Source organism: Pocillopora damicornis, chromosome 8 (genome assembly GCF_964200805.1).
Source record: "Pocillopora damicornis chromosome 8, jaPocDami1.2, whole genome shotgun sequence".
NCBI lineage: Eukaryota > Metazoa > Cnidaria > Anthozoa > Scleractinia > Pocilloporidae > Pocillopora > Pocillopora damicornis.
In genome coordinates, this window is record NC_142677.1 from 22720100 (window position 1) to 22736439 (window position 16340).

Here is a 16340-nt window from a genome sequence, read left to right on the forward strand (position 1 = left end):
TTTTCAGGCGGTAACCGGTACTATCTACCGCCAGTAGTACCTATTATCACCGTCTAAAACCTCTTGGAATTCCTGAAAATTTAACAGGAGAAATGATTGCTCCACCAGTTTGAAGATTTATTGCACATGTCGCATTTAAAGTAAGGGACAAAATGTTTTAGTCGAAAATTCTCAGAAAAAAAACGACAAAGTGTTGATAATGTTGAATGCTAAAGGTTATCTCATTTTAACTTTAAGCTAAAACACCAAGAAATTAATACGTTACAGCTTGCAACATGACTGCCGAACGCAGTTCGTTAAATTGGTGACTTTCGCTGCAAATTTGGCCGCCCATATGCGGCTACCGATTGTGTGAAAAAGGGAGGCGTAGGGCGGAACCCATCACAAGAGCCTACTTGCAGCCTAAACAGAGGGCGGTAAGAAGTCTTGTAAGTGGTGATAGACCGCCGGTAACCGCTTTAATTGAAACCCCTGAGAGCTTACTAGCAGTGGCGCGCAAAACGGTCGTAGGTTAGAACACTGGCTATGTTCAAGGCTATGAATTCGAAATGACCGAGAAACAGATCCACTTGAAAGGCAAAGTAGAGGATTGGAACAAAGGAACTCCAGATTTAACACATACGCCCTAAACCACTCGACCACCCTGCCGCCTGCTCCTAAGAACCTAAAAACAGACATCTGATTAAATGGCTGAGAAGAAAAGCCTAGACATTTTGAAAAAGTTCGCGGCATTGATGACAGAATCAACATGAATTACAGGATAAGCCGATGAGACTGACCAGAATGGGGCGTCTGCAAATACAACGCCATTAGTGCAACAACCGTCCGCCCTCTCATTTAAATTAATTTGCATCTAAACTTCTTTTGATAAATGACGTGCAAATCTAATATTTTGACAAAAAATCAAAAACATACCAGACAAGCACACAAGACTAAAAAAAAAACAAATCAGAAAGGAAAACAGAGACATGCAACTTCATCCGAGTAAGTTGGACGGAATGGGATCAGAACGTTTGTGCCCGTAGACATTCCTGTCTGCAGAAAATCGCTGAAGAGAAAAAAAAGCACTGTCTGAAGGAAAAAAGAGAATTTCTGTTGGCGTTAACTGTTAAATAAAGTTTGCTGTAGTGACCTTAACTTCAAACAACAAAGAAGCTCCTAACAAAAAGATATTTGGATTTATTGTTTCGTAGCATAGAAAATGAAGTTAAGAAACTTAAAAAAAAAACCCTTAATTAGAGACGAAAAAGGAAGGGGTTAAGAGTTAAATGGTTAGTTTATGCAAACCTACATGAATGGAATGGCTAGTACCAGCCACTGAAAGGAGAATCGACATGAGAAATTTGAGGAACAGGGCACTGACAGACAAATACCGTACAGAACAGAGAATAAATCAATATCGTTATTGAAAACCTGGCATTCCACATTCCTATTATCTCGTCACTCACGATACATTATTTGCCTTCCTGGATGCAGACGGAGATATAAGACTCACGCGACGAAGCTTAAATGCGGCTGTGTTGTGCTGAATACACTCGCCATAGCCTAAGGGTGTCTCAAGCGATGCGATATGATTTGAAATGATCTCTATTTACCGTCATTGACCTCTTACCGGATAAAAACTGCTCTAAGCTCATAGGCGCTATACTAATGTAAAATATCGGGATAAAAACGAATTTTTAAGGTTCGCTCATATACAGGCAAAACAGTAGACATAGGACGAAGTATTTCAGGATCAGGGCTACAAAGCTTACGCACACCATAGGATCTCCTGGAATCATCTTTAAATGATATATCATTGACTTCTGAATTATTTTTCTTTTCACAACAAAATTGATTTGTGTGATAAGGAGCCTGTGCTCCTGATGAGATGGACAAAGAAGAGTTGGTGTATTAGGCGTCCGCAGGGGTGATTTTGCTACTGCAGTTGTTTCTTTTTTCCGATAAAACATCATTTGTGGTTGTCTTGAGTAGTTTAACAATAAAAGACTTGGGAGAGAGCCTATAATGACGATTTAAAATTTTACTTTGAAAATGCTCCAACTTAGAAGTTCAATTTATTTTCCATGGTATCCGAAGATCTAAGAATACTCTCTCAGTCACTTGAAACTTGAAACTCCCGAACGAGTCTGAATAGTTTGTATTTGCGCAACTGTACAAAGGCATCACTTGCTTTATCCTTCACACCCTGGAGTGATTGAGACTTGTAACTTGTCTTCTAACAGAGAGCTGAGGTAGTATCTATATATATGACAACAAATTATTTTCATTTCACTATAAGGAAATGTAAAAGGATTGGGAGGGGAAAGTAACTAATCCGATCTTGGGATTTAAAGGATTACGTGTATTTACTAAGCGCATCATTCTTAGGATGATAGAGCTTAAATTGTATCAGAACCCCTAAATATTTTGTAATCATTTGCAAGAGAGAGGAAACGTTAGAGCGAATTTAATTTTTTCATAATTTTTCTTATCTACAATGTAAGGTCACGAAACACCAAGGTCGATAGGAATGCGTTTACGCAATAGTCCAACATATGGCTTCTCAATTGTACAACAATCCAAAACAAATCTTACGCATGATAAGATAGCACAATGTGTTAACAATTCTAGCAAACGGAAAGAGCACTTAAAGACAAAAACATCCGGATTTCATTGTCGGTGGAAGTTTACTTTGATATCACCGAAATTTGTCAACTGTTTACAGAATAGTAAAATAAACTCTACACAAGATGACCCTAATTTATAGAGGTGGAGGACATTTGGTGCCTCACAAGACGCAATTTTGCCTAGTGATCAGGGAAAAAGTGAAGTGAAGCAACTTGAGTTTCTGTCCATTGCACTCTTTCAAGTTGTTATAAAACAATAAAGATAACAAAAATAAATCAACATTTTAAGGTGGCGCCCGATGTCGAAGAATTCATAAGCTATTGCTTCAGTTAAATCATTTGAGTTAGTTAAAATTCCTCATCAGAACGGGACTTGAAATGGCAGATACGAAAACTTTCTGATACGATATTTTGTGAAAGGCTTTCCCGCCTCCGCATTGCTAATTTAGAGGGCGTGGTTTTACCACTTTCTACTGTTGTTGTTCTTTTTTGGTGATATTCAAGACACGCGGAGATCGTCTCATGAAAAACATGGGTATTATCTGTACAGAAATGGAAAATATTTACCTCTTTCCTCCGTAAAAATCAAAACAATTTGAAACAAATGTAATTTAACGATTACGATTTAAGAATTATAACGGGCAGTTTCAATTTCCAATCTATCCTTGTGGAAAAACGATTACATTCAAATTTCGCCCTAGCGAAATTTTAATGTATTGCGTTAAAACTTATTAATTAATTTCTGTCAAACGAAAGAATCGTAATTGGAAAAAACGTCCTTAGAGGAATGTTTCAACAAAATGCAAAGTTGGCAAGGTAGCAACTTTCTGATGAAGATTTGTAGTAAGAAAGCCATCATCAAAATGTTTTCTTTGAAATCATTCAGTGTCAGCAGATGTTTCATAGCTGTATTAAAACAAAAAGAAAGAATTTTAAGCTTGCCACAAATGAAGCCTTGAAATACTGCTACCATGCGACAGGCAACCTGGAAACTTCTTCCATCTGTAAGCTTCGTGTGAACAATCTTTTTCTAACGAGATCACTAGAGGGATTCCTTCTCAATGTGCCTAAGCAGAATTTACAAGCTAATCCTGAAAATTCTGTTTTGTAAAGCCACTAGCTTCGAATACAGAGCAAATGACAGACAGATAAAAAATTTACGTAATGTTCTGTGCGATCCACAAACAACCTTTCACCAAGAACACGCAGACACCTCATTAGGGTAATTAATGAATACAACGGCAATGAAATGGAAACTGATAGGTCAGTCGCCTTTTTAACCGGGCTGAATTAAAAATTAATAAAAAGCAGTCCTGACGAGACACAAGGTGATAAACAACGACAAGTTATTAAGTTTTTCCTTCTTTCACCATCACGACGAACGAATTACCTGATCCGATCACGGTGAAATTGAATCAGCTGGAAGAGAGCCGAGGATCGAAAAATTCGCGAGCCACGACAAAAGTACTTTCTGTTTTCGTATTAAGACAAAAATTAGCCTTGTAGTTCTTGTGTTACGACTCTCGAGTTTTCTGAAAACTCAATGTCCCAAACTGCAATCAAACCTCAATAGGTGAAGGCGATAAAATAGGCGTAAATTGACCCGAAATATCGCACATTGTGCTTCAATTAGCGAAAGTTCCAAAATGCTTCTATTTTTACACGTTTTTACAAACAAACTATAAAATAAACTGTTAACAAAGATTCTTTACTGCGTCAGACATGGAGAGCTGTTTCCAAAATGGGGAACACGCAGTAACCAAAGAAAGCGTAATGCTTTAAAAAGCAACAAATCCTTTCATTAATTCAATTACTCATTTGCGTAAAAAGGAAGCTAGTGCTTTAATCCGAGTTAAAGTAATTCGCGGTTTCCGATATTGCGGATCAGGCAAAGACAACTATAACAACCAGGTGTAAAACAAATAAACGCCCCAAATGGGACGAAATTGTTCCTCATGGTCACGATCACGCCCTTGTCGTAAGGTGGACATCCTTTCATTAGCCAACAAAGAACCCCATACTTCTAACAAGTCAAGAGTATCCGATTGCCGAGCCATAGGTCTTAAGGTTATCTTGAATGGGATATCTATCCAATTTCCGCCCGGCGGAGATATAAACACGTCCAAGGAGCTGAACAGCGCACACGAACAAAGTTCCGCTGATAGAAAGGTTCGCTTCTTAGGCAGAGAACGTCGTTGACATCACTTCGACTATTGGTAAGTTTTCAGTAGTCACAAGTCGATGGTAAAAATTATTTCGCCTGGACCGGTGTAAACCAAAGGTAAAGGCGTGTTTACTCGATTATATAACTTAATAAAAAACTTCGTGTCAGACAGAACAGAACGTCAATTCTAAAAGTTGAGTATTACGTAGAGATGACAACATTGTGGAAGTCTTCGAAAAGTGTTCCAGGGTTTTGAAACAACTAAAATGTCTACTTTGCCGATAGGAGCAGAGTTGTTTTCAGATCTAAAAATGAGACGTTTAATCCTTTTTCGTTAAAAATATGTGATCATGCAAGGTTATAATTAGACGAACAAAGACGCGACTATGTTTAAAGAGGCCCTCGCTGTAATTCACCAAATCCGAGGTATTTTTAACATTTCTCACTCTAACAGCCCCTATCAGCCAAGCTTAAAGTAACTGATGTTAAATAGCGACATTCAGTGTACCACATCACTTGACTTGTAACTAGAAATCCAACAGGGAGAAATAATTCTTCCCACTGAGACTGCAAATAGCATAGGGGTCACTGTGGCACTGTTATAACAGCCTAAACGGGGGTAAACTGGACTGTCATAGTAAGTGAGGTACAAAGCAAAGTTGTCATCTGGTTATGGTATGTTTTTCAATGAAAATATTAACTTCCTGCCAAAATTCTATTATATTTGAAAATACGTTAACAACTTTATGTACATCGCATACCATAGCCTCAATCTTATATGCTGAAAAGGTGAAACAAATCTCTCCCTTATATGTTGTGAAAATCCACAACTGAGCATTCTTGAACGGATATTAAGTAATCTGCGACGGTCCGCTAATAGTGCTTTGAACTTTCCATTTTCGTCTAGCGTTTCTAAATTAATCACGCAGTTCTAAAATAAGGTAACACTTTCATATTTAGGGCTCTTGCCTCAAAACTGAAAAAATAGAAAAACAAAGGCAACAAAAAGTTACTAAAGGTCCTTGGTTTTTAAACTTTGGGCGATTCTTCATCCTTTTCGAGTTGGTTGCGGCTTTAGTTAGATACGATATCAAATTTTGGTTAAAAAAAAAAATAATAATAACACAGCGTTCCCACAACCCTTGTCTCTATAGTCACTGCTGATACGTCCAAATGACAGTCCAGCTGTAGTTAATATAGCATAAGGAAACGTAAATCAGATATACCAGTTAGAAGCTCGCCCTTCTGCAGTTATCGGTGACTACGTGGTCTCCTTGAAACCATATCTTTTTATCACTCACTTTAATGCTGTTTTCCCGATCCTCCGTCATCAAATTAATGAGGATGAAGATTAAAGTTCAGCCAGATTTAAAAAAAAAAAACAATTTAAAAATGCACGGATAACGATTGTATATCACTTTTAAGTAAGATTGCACACCCGTGCTTAACTAGGAATATGATCTCTGCCCCTTTCTAATAAAAAAGTCTCGTACATAATTTAGTTTTATTCTAATAGACATTTTGCAAAATGAATCACTCGTAAATCAAGTCCAACAAGATAGGTAACAACATGTACTCGAAAAGATAGATGATTTTGGATTTTACAACGCTAAATTCTTGGTTCATTTTTTACATATCTTTTCCGGTTTGGAGAATTTGTACCAAAAAAATGTCAAAAGGTATTGAATTTTGGCGCTTGAAGAGTACTGAATGACAATTTTTTTTTCGACAAAATCGAATATCTGCGATGAATTCCCAAAGGGGCGAAACCATGAATTGAATTACATATATATAATCTAGTGCGAAGGTCTACGCGTGTGGCATAAACATGCATTCAGAGTGCAAGAAATTCCGATGATATTTTTAGGTGATATGGGCTACAAAATAAACACTAAGAATATGCATGCCTGACCTTAACCTGTTAAACAAACACGCTCTCACGGAGCAATTTTCAACAAGTATCGACAATATACAGGAATGGCATCTGTTTTACTCCTCTGCGGTTTGCGCCACCATCTCAACCGATTACATGCCAAACTAAAACCCACTCCTGACTAAGTCACTCACGTTTAACAACATTGCTTTTGTTTTAAGACAAGATGGCCGTTGCAGGGATTGGCATGATGATCATCTCCATAGCAACCAAGATATATACCGACCCCCATGGCCAAGGACTCACCATCTACAGGCCTGACTGTCCTCCCGGGTATTGCATGCTTGGAGATTACGCGCAGGAAGGGGACATCAGCAAGCCCAATCCCAGTGTCATGGTGTGCATCAAAATAAAACACACAAAATTCTTCGCCAAAGCCAAGGGCTTTGTCCAAGTATGGAGTAGCGAAGGACCTGGTAGTGGACGCGGATACAGTGGTGATAACGACGATGAGGGGTCCAGCGATGGAAATAATGGCTCGGGTTCTGGTCACAATGGAGTGCTGGCATTTTGGAAACCAAAAGTTCCAAATCTGAACTATGTTGCGCTGGGTCATCTAGCGACAACGAGTTACGATCCACCCTCAGTCGGAAACGTGTGCATCGTACACAGGCTTATGATCGATCAAGGAATTCCGGGTCGTCGCGTATGGAGAGAGGAGTCCGGTATGGCCAGCTTGTGGTCTCTGGCTCCCAGTTATTCATATATAAACTTGGGCCTGTTCTTAAGCAGCGACTCCAAATCTGCGCCTCACATCTCAGATTTCTGGTCCTTAATACCCGAGGTTATTCCAGTTCCTTTCAACGCTTCATTGTCAATTAAAAAGCTCAACAAAGACGAGCTCGCGCTCATTTACAGAGGTCAAGAGTGTGAGGAGTCCAAGCGACTCAGCGTGTATCTTCCCCAAGCTCCAATCGGGTATTCGCCTCTGGGACACTATGCAGAGCGCGGCTACGGTCGAGCAGGTCAGGGAGCGAAAGTGCTTGTTGTCAAAGAGAAAGGAAACAAAGGTCTCCTAATGCATCCGATCACTTACCAAGAACTCTGGAGGTCAGATGCCAAGAATAACAATACTGAGGCAGCAGTATGGCGACCAGTGCCACCTCCAGGATACTTCTGCCTCGGTCACGTTTTGGGCCTCGGCTTGGAGGCGCCGCCCACTAACGCCATTGTGTGCCTTCACTGGAGCGTTATTGCAAGGGGTTGGCCTGAGCGAAGTAAAAAGGTGTGGTGGAACACGTGTTCGCAAAAGAAGGAAGCAACTATCTGGCAAGTTCCTGGACTCGGCGACTGCCTCAGTGCTGACACGTTTGTGATTCATCGTGGCTTCAACAGTCCTCACTGGGAAGAACTCCTTTTCCACTGCTTCTATCTGAATAGAGTGTCGGTCAGATAGGAGAGAAACGTGCGCAAAAGAACCTGTCCAATTCTTTTCTGATTTAGTTCTATCGTTCCGCAAAGTTTTCGTTCCCACATTTCACATTTTCAGCCCCTAGTAAGATGGCTGTCAATCATATCTTACGGTTGACTAACTCTTTCAGGGAGCACGCAGGCAACATTACAGCATTTGTCACGCAAAAATAACGCATACTGGAAGAAAAACTGTGCAACGAATGAGAACAAATTTCAGAAAGAAGAGCAGTTCTAATAATTTTTGATTTAACAGTTTTTATGACCTAGAAAAAATCCAGTGGCTCGTAGGAATTAAGTTAACAGTGGAGAATTCAAATTAGCTAAATATATTTTGCAGTCTTAATGACTTAGAGAGAAATTCATAGGCTCGTAGGAATTAACCTAACAGAGGAGAAATAAATTAAAAATAGAGATTCTGACTCGACGTATTCTCAAGATTATGTTCAAAGTTCGTAGAGTGCAAGAATTCCCCTCGCTCAACACTGGCTCCTGCTGTCTCTAATCATTAATTAGGAGTTAATGAATGAACATACAACTGGCATGGTTCCCTTGCGGTTCATAAACAAGAAATACGAAGCATCAAGTACATTCTCTGACTCCCTTGATTCCATAGGTAATTCTCTCATTTAATTGGTTACATTACCTTATAAATTACACAGGAGAATCTGGCGCTCTATCAACCTTAAACTGATAAGTTTGTCTGTTCTCATCGCCTGTTTGCGAATAATATATTGGAGAAGTTACGTGTGAGTCACTTCTGCGAGGTTAATGTTATTCCTTAAAGAGGTCTTACATGGAAAAGCCGGGACTGACCATAAATCTCATCATTGAATTGTAATTACTTCGACCTCGAAATTTCTCTTCCTATACCTTTCCTTATAAGTATCTGCAAAATTTTTAGAAGGAACAAATGACAGAAAAACACCGATCTTTTACGCGAGGTTCGTATTCACTCGAACTCTTGAAATTCCATGACTTGTCATGACTTTTTTAACGATTTTCTCCTTCGTTTTTCATGGCATAACATAAGAGCGGACCCCTGATGAAGGCACTAGACAGGAGTGTCGAAACGTTGGGTCTATGAATCGTACAGGGATGTAGCTAAAGTTTTTAACAGGCGGGAATCTTGCAATGATAGGCGTGTATTTGGGCCGAAGGCTCACTCTAGCGTACCTTTGGCACGCTATACCTAGATTTGAAGGTGTAAACAAATGAAATAAATAAATAACAATCTTCTGACAACATTTAAAAACATTTTGGAGAAAGAAGTAGTGCTTCACAGCCGGAAAAATCGCGTTCACAGCCAGGTAATTTTCCCGGCTTCCGGCTATTATCTACATCCCTCATCGTAACTTCTTCGGCTACATTCGTTAAATCTGTAAACCAGAGTAGCATCAAAACATGTCTGATTGTCCACCTAGTTGCCATGTGAACTTTAATATAAGAGCAGATGTTTCCTAAAATGATGTTAAAATGGTCATTCAGTGACAATATTCTCTGTGTTACTTTTGTTAGAAAAACGACCCACATTTCCGCGATTTCTCCTACTTGAAAAAATTTAAATTGAATAATTCCATGGCTGTCTAGACTTCCCGTGACTCGTACACCCCTGATCTAAGTTCTGTAGCATAAATACACTACATAAACCCTTTTATTTTGGTTATTCTTGTTTTCAAAGTTTGCCAAGTGATTTAATAGAGCATAACTTTGAACACACCGACACGTGTTCTAAACCAGTCACAGAAAAAAGGTCAATTCTCCAAACGATAACCATATCATTTTACCAAGGCAAATCGAAAAAGGAAACGTGAGCGTTTCTCAAGATAACAGAAGCTTGCTGACATGCTTTTCAAGTAAAAAATCAACGTTTGCCAATCTACATGTTTAACTGTTTATGTTAATTTTCCAGCGCATCCTTTGTATCGTTAAAATAGCATTTTGTGACAGTCCAACGAACCGTAAACGAAAAAATAATGAAAATTAGCATAAACGGCATTAGTCTGATACAGGACCAATTTACATTGGCCATGTTCCTCCTGTGGTTTGGAGTGCGAAGAAACTGAGGATTTACGAACACTTTCAACAATTCTTGGAAATTCTTGCTAAAAGCGCTTACCAAGTAAGAACGAAACACTGAAACAAGTAGCCGTAAAGCCAGTTATTTCCATTATGCGAACACTACGCAATAACACGCATGCGCATCAGTCATGTGATTTCATGTTGAAAACAAAATTAACCACATGGACAAGATCACTAAGCGCATTAAATAAGTTTTCTAACTTTAAATTCAGTTAACTCTGGTTTTCCTTCAACACGCATAAATCTTTCGCCTTTTACTAAAGATTTCCGTGGAGGAGAACAATTGAATGAGTCTATAGACTAATTTTTCGTAGCCCTGCCTTGCGGCGGGGCCCCTAATCAATTAAGAATAATAAAGTCCCCTACCTTGCTCAGTGAAGATCAAACATAATGTTTGAATGGCTGCCCAGTTTAGCTCTAGATGGAGATGAAATAAGTGTCCTCCGGCTTTTAAACGCACAGGACCAATTGAATTCACTGGGTTTATCATAGTAAAAGAACTGGGAAGCGAAGAAAACCGGCCGAGAAACAGTGATAAATCTTCCAGTTGTTTGGTAAGTTTTGACGGCAGAAGAAACCACTCGCGGAGAAGAGTGTTACTTGGGACGGAATCTTGGGTTGCGTGGAGATGCCTGTGGACAAACCAAAAATATATTTATATCGATTCGAATCAAAACAACAAGACTAGTGTACCGTAACAAAGGAAAAAAGTTTTCAAAGTCAACAAAGACTATTTCGAAGGCCAACAAACATGGGGAAAAGCGTGCGAGACACGTGAAAACGAGCGCGCCAGTCACGCAAACAACGCACAATTCGTGTACTACCAAAATGCACAAAACATTTCTCTCACTTGTGTGCAAAATGCAACAGGAATGCACAGAATGCACTGCACAGTCTTCGAAGCTCAACACAGCGGGAGTGCACATCATCTGATAAAAAAAGACATAATTAGCTTATTTCTTTCCACATAACAATCTTCTAAAAAGTTTCTTCATGCTGAGCTGTGGAAACCACAATAAGCTGCACCTGCAATAGCTTCTTGGCTTAAGTGCTGACTTAACCCTGTTACTTTTAAGGAACATAACACAATAACTTCCACCAAATCTAAAAGTCGGGCTTTTGGCTGAGAGTCTGGTGTACACTGAAATAAGGCTTGTTTCCAAATAGCAAGTGAGCTCCTTCTGTTGCACTAACTCACAGGAACTGAAACAATAAGTTGGAAGTATAAACTTTGTTCCACCATAAAGAATCATTTACCAGATAAAGTTGTGATGCTTCCATCATTTTCCAACCGAAAAACTTGCTGCCTAGAAAGTTGCAATAAAAGAAACATTTATATCTCTGTGTTAATCTGTTAATCATAACAGTAGACAATCCACAATATCTGTGATGTACTGCGACATTCAGTAGCCAACAGACAAAGTGCAACTTAATTCATTCTCAGTGGGAAAGTAAATTTTTGGAGTTTTGATCTCATTCAGAAGCAGCAAAGCATTTTGAAATGAGGGGATTTGTCACACACCAAGTAAAGTGTGTACCCATACCCAATTTTCTCAAAATGTCTTCGCATAGAGTTCTTGGCAAAAACAAAATTCTTTGCAATTTTCATACCATTCAGTGTGTCCACAGTTGATTTCCCAAAATTTATAAGGTAGTTATTAATAAAATTCCAATAATTACATATTATTTTACTGAGCACAATCCTGATGAAAAAAATAATTTGTTTTTAAAGAAGAAAGTCACTGAATGTTTTGTCCAACCCCTTGAAGTTATTGGTGATGATAACAATATATCTAAATGGAGACTCTAATTAAACATTAAAACTTCTCATTAAAATTTTCTCGTATCAACTCCGAAGTACAGCTTTCTCCAGTGTCATTCAAAGCAACAGATCTAAATAAATGATAAATTACCTCAGCATGAAGAATAATGTTTCCATTTGATGAAGGAGAACACTGCCTGAGACAAATGTGGCTCCAAACAACTTGACAATCTGGTTTGAGAATAGTCCTGGATAAGGATCTTCATGATGCAGAACTCTTCAAATATAAAAAGGAGAGACTTTATCATCTGTCCACATGGAACTTATCAAGGGCAAGATTGAGATTTGCACTATTGCAGTATTGCTCACTTCTTTGTAGTATTTTGGTGAAAAAAAATCTCCCATGGCAGTCTCAAATCCTGCATTGTATTAAAGCCCCTGTATATACCAAAACAACATTATCTGCACTGATGTGGTTCCTTGTTCAGTGGACACATGCAAAATGACCCTAATAAGAGATTTCAATGATAGTTTGCCAGCCAAAAATTCACAAACTGGTGATCAGAAATTTTTTCAGTTTTTGCTAAACAAATTTGAAACATTTGTAGTCACGATTATATAATTTCTAGTTTTCAATTTCACTATTTAGAGTGACTAGATTGACTAGTATAAATCCAAACCCAAAGTAATCACAACAGCCAATCAGAAGACGGGATGAAGTATTAAGTTTTCACAGAGAGAGCAAAACCATTTAGCAATCCTGGATTACTTTTAACATCCAGTTTAAAATCACTTTATCCATGTTACTTTGCAAACATCAACCAAAACTCATATTTTACAGACTCAATCCCTTTTAGCCTTAAAACAGGAAAAAAGGTTATAGGATAAAATACTCACGCACTAAATACACCAGTAGTTAGGTAACCATTTTGGCAGAGTGCCTCTTTAACTCTGTTTGATGAGATACGACCACTGCAGTTTAACTCCGCTGGTTTTCTACTCACAGAAGCTGGGAGTATCATAAAAAAGGAAAAACACAATCCATAAGCACAACAGGATAGTGGCTTTAAACTTAGGAAGGAGAGATCTCTGAATAACCCCGTATTATTCAAAAACAATATCCTAGTCCCAAAGGCAAGCTTTTTTTTCCACCATTGATTTCTTTATCTAAGAACTGTGTACATAATGAAGTATGGGGTTATGCAGAAATCTTGCCCAAAAGAATACTAAGTGAGGAGTTCTCAAAGGCTGATGCAAATGACACAGACACAAGGTTTGATAACTCATGATATCATACAGAAACCAAATCCAATAATTGTTTTATTATACATTTTTTAAACAATCTGCAAAAGAAGACACTTTTCTCTGAGTTTGCAAAAGTTTGAGAACACTACACGGACACGGAGCTTGGAAACTAGGCAGCTTTTGAAGACAACATGAAAACCCAATATTTGTTGCAGATCTTGGGTTCAAAATGTTATTGTATCTTGACTGTATATTCTTGACCAATCAGAGTTTTCATAGTAAGTCTAATGTATAATTATTTTAATTACGAGCCCGAAAAGAGAAATTTGCTTTTTGTTGTTAGTGAAAATTCCCGCTTAGTTCTAAGATGTCACCTTTTAGAGACTCTTTCTCCATTAAAAATCATCTGTGTTCATACGAAAACTGTAAAAGCAATGAAATCTTTGCAAACGAACAGGGTTGAAATTTTCGCTGTGAAAGATTTCCGCATAACCCTCCAATAATCTAAAAAAGAAGCACGTAGTCCCAAAGGTAATCTAGTTATAGTGTTCTCGCCATTTTTTATCCAAGAACTGTATGCATAATGAAGTATGGGACTGAGCAGAAATTTCGCGTTCCCCTGTGGACAGTAAACAGAAGGCAAAATCACCCCGCTCACTGGTTGTCAGGCTGAAGAAGCCCGAGTTTCGTCCTCATAAGAGGGGTGGAAATTTTAAGCCCGGTGATAAAGATCTCAGTTACTAATACCGCGATTTCCGTAAACGGGCTGACCCGCCATATTGTATGGATGCTTCCAAATTTTCACGAAGGTGAGAATCGTTAGGCGGGATCTCAATAATGACAATAATTTGACAGCGCTCATATGGGAACGCTCCTAAGCTAAAATTGAATTCAAACCCTACCAACTGCATGTGTTTTGGGAGACTTGTCGGTAGAGGTTCTTCGACGTTTCGCTGATGGTTCCTCGTGGACCTCACTTGGATCGAAGAATTCATCAAATTCTAGACTATCTGGCCATTCCGAAAGATCTTGCAAATCGGCCACACTGAAGTCAAATTCCATCATGTTTGGATTTTCTTTCCCACCGCGAACAACAAATTACCCGCCATTTCTGATTGTCTTTGTGTTACCCAGTCCTCTTCGCCGCAGCAAGCTTTTAGCGCAGGCCTTTTCGATCTTGGCGGGTCACAATGACGTTTCCTTTGTCTTACATGTTTGCTGTTTCTTTGTTATTTTGGAAACATTAGCCTAGCAAGAACAGCTGTTTTCGAGAGCATGTTTTATTCCTCAAGTAAGACAAAAATAAAGGCGAAAAGAGATAATGTAAAGCAGATTCCACTTGTGTAGCCTCGCGAAGAAATCTTTTTTCAGTGTAGGGGTCAGAGGCGGGGGCTTTGAATGATCATAGCTCTTCGATATGTTACGCAAGAACACGCTTTTGGTAACCTCCTGTTACTAAATGTAATTGAAAATGGTTTCGTATCGTATAAGATTTAATCAAAGGCGATCAAAGGAATTAATACACACTTTACCTGATCGCCTCACATACAATTTCTCGAATTAAAATTTCAGCTCTCGTGTCTTTATTTTAAATTTCCCAACCAATTACAAAGGCAATGGCGCGCCCGAAAACAAAACGAGAGAATGATGAGTTCTGAGTACTTCTTTCAATTAGTGTCATGGTCATTGTGCAAGACGGAAGAGTATATTTCTTAGGTCAAGAATGTCTAAAGTATAGGAGACTTAAGAGTCACAGCAGTGCTGATGTCTCACGCGGATCTACGTAATTGTTAGGACAAAATGTCTATGAACGTTTCCGCCCCGATAGGTTCTTCCACAGCTCAACCCAGTCCCTTCCTACAGCGTCTCGCTTCACATTCCCTCATCCCACCCACTCTCCTTTGAAACTGTTTTTTTTTTTTTTTTTCATCAATGCGATGTCACGCAACGCTCATCTCTACGGGAGGCGGCGCTGGATAACATCCCAGCGGTTGCGAAGGTGACCTAAGTCTCATTCCTTAGTAGAGGCGGTACAAAACACAACAGATTGACAGGTATTTTCCTCCTTTATTAGCTTCCTTTTTAAACACTAATGCAGAAAGTACAGGAAAGTATCAAGGAACTCACTTGGACAATGTAACAAACTGTGCGTCACGAATGATCCTTCTCCCTGCGTATGAAGAAGAGCAAAAACGTTACACAATCACCCCTTCATTGCCTCCACCCTCCCCTTACAGCCGCGCTCGATAAAGACCACACCCATATCCGGTCACTTAGAAGGGAAGCTCAAAACTTTGCATCGCGACTAAAAACGAACTTGACCTCCAAAGTGGAGTTCTTTTCACCAAGTTTGAGATAGTTCTAACCGGAAAAAATTCCTGTTAGTTAAATCGAGAACGTAGGGAGTATCTGAGTGGTCCCGCTCGTATAAAAAAAAAATGGACCTCCCAATCTATTATACATGATTGTAGCCTTGTGTGATAACATATTTTGCAACATTTTCTAACGTAGACAACTGGCCCACTTTTTAATAAACACGACTCTCTACTATTCGCAATACCTTGCTGTCGGATTAATCCGCGCTACTTCAAAACGTAACACTACTGCAGCACCGATTTCGCCCCGCGCACCACTTAATATACACTGCACGAAAGATCACGACTCTACTTGGTAAATACCCTCTATCTTGTCGATAATTGAGCCAAACGTCTTGGTACAAGGACCTCATTTCAAACGCACCACCTTCATTAGAAAGTTAGCTTCCCAATAAGACTATGCTTGTACACAAGCATAATACAGTAACAAATCATGGGAACTAAGGGAACAACATGATAATGATAGGCTGGGGGAATCGCCTTGACCCCACCCCAAAATTCAACACGATCTTTTCTAGCAAAACTCTGGAAACTTACTCGGTAAACACGAAAACCTATCCCCCACCTATTTCACACGATACAAAAAAAAATAAATTTGAGAGGAAACTGAAAGGTGTGGTCAACTGTCTAATTAACACAACTCAATCCTCCTTCACACGAACAGATAACAGGGCAATAACAAGAAATTCCAAGGATTAGCTCGTCTGAATGTTTTGGTTAGATGATGGAAAGACTAGGAACAACTCAGTCAAATGTAACA

General features: G+C 39.0%; 2 protein-coding genes and 1 non-coding gene across 5 annotated transcripts in view; 2 read left to right on the forward strand and 1 right to left on the reverse strand.

The window, feature by feature from the left end:
• The window catches only part of LOC113679752 (protein MMS22-like), a 32155-nt gene extending 17613 nt beyond the window's left edge, over window positions 1-14542 (reverse strand). The window contains exons 1-6 of one of the 2 annotated variants that reach the window (XM_089179908.1): window positions 14108-14542; window positions 12858-12969; window positions 12112-12237; window positions 11456-11505; window positions 11049-11127; window positions 10565-10830 (exon numbers count right to left, since the gene is read on the reverse strand). In XM_089179908.1, the coding sequence (XP_089036034.1) occupies window positions 10565-10830; window positions 11049-11127; window positions 11456-11505; window positions 12112-12237; window positions 12858-12969; window positions 14108-14270 (796 nt within the window). In that variant the 5' untranslated portion in view covers window positions 14271-14542. The remainder of the gene's footprint in view (window positions 1-10564; window positions 10831-11048; window positions 11128-11455; window positions 11506-12111; window positions 12238-12857; window positions 12970-14107) is intronic. The other variant, XM_027196720.2, reaches the window with a different exon arrangement.
• On the forward strand, window positions 4547-8543 carry LOC113679750 (uncharacterized). Of its 2 annotated transcripts, none has more exons than XM_027196715.2 (2): window positions 4547-4825; window positions 6868-8543. In XM_027196715.2, the coding sequence occupies exon 2, from the start codon at window positions 6873-6875 to the stop codon at window positions 8100-8102; it is 1230 nt and encodes a 409-aa protein (XP_027052516.2). In that variant the 5' UTR covers window positions 4547-4825; window positions 6868-6872; the 3' UTR covers window positions 8103-8543. The 2 variants fall into 2 exon arrangements, with proteins under 2 accessions (XP_027052516.2, XP_027052517.2); XM_027196716.2 differs by having other exon boundaries at window positions 4749-4890.
• On the forward strand, window positions 10412-10532 carry LOC113679767 (U5 spliceosomal RNA). The gene has a single exon (XR_003447019.2). It is a non-coding gene; the product is annotated as a U5 spliceosomal RNA (small nuclear RNA).
• Window positions 14543-16340: the final 1798 nt, after the last annotated feature.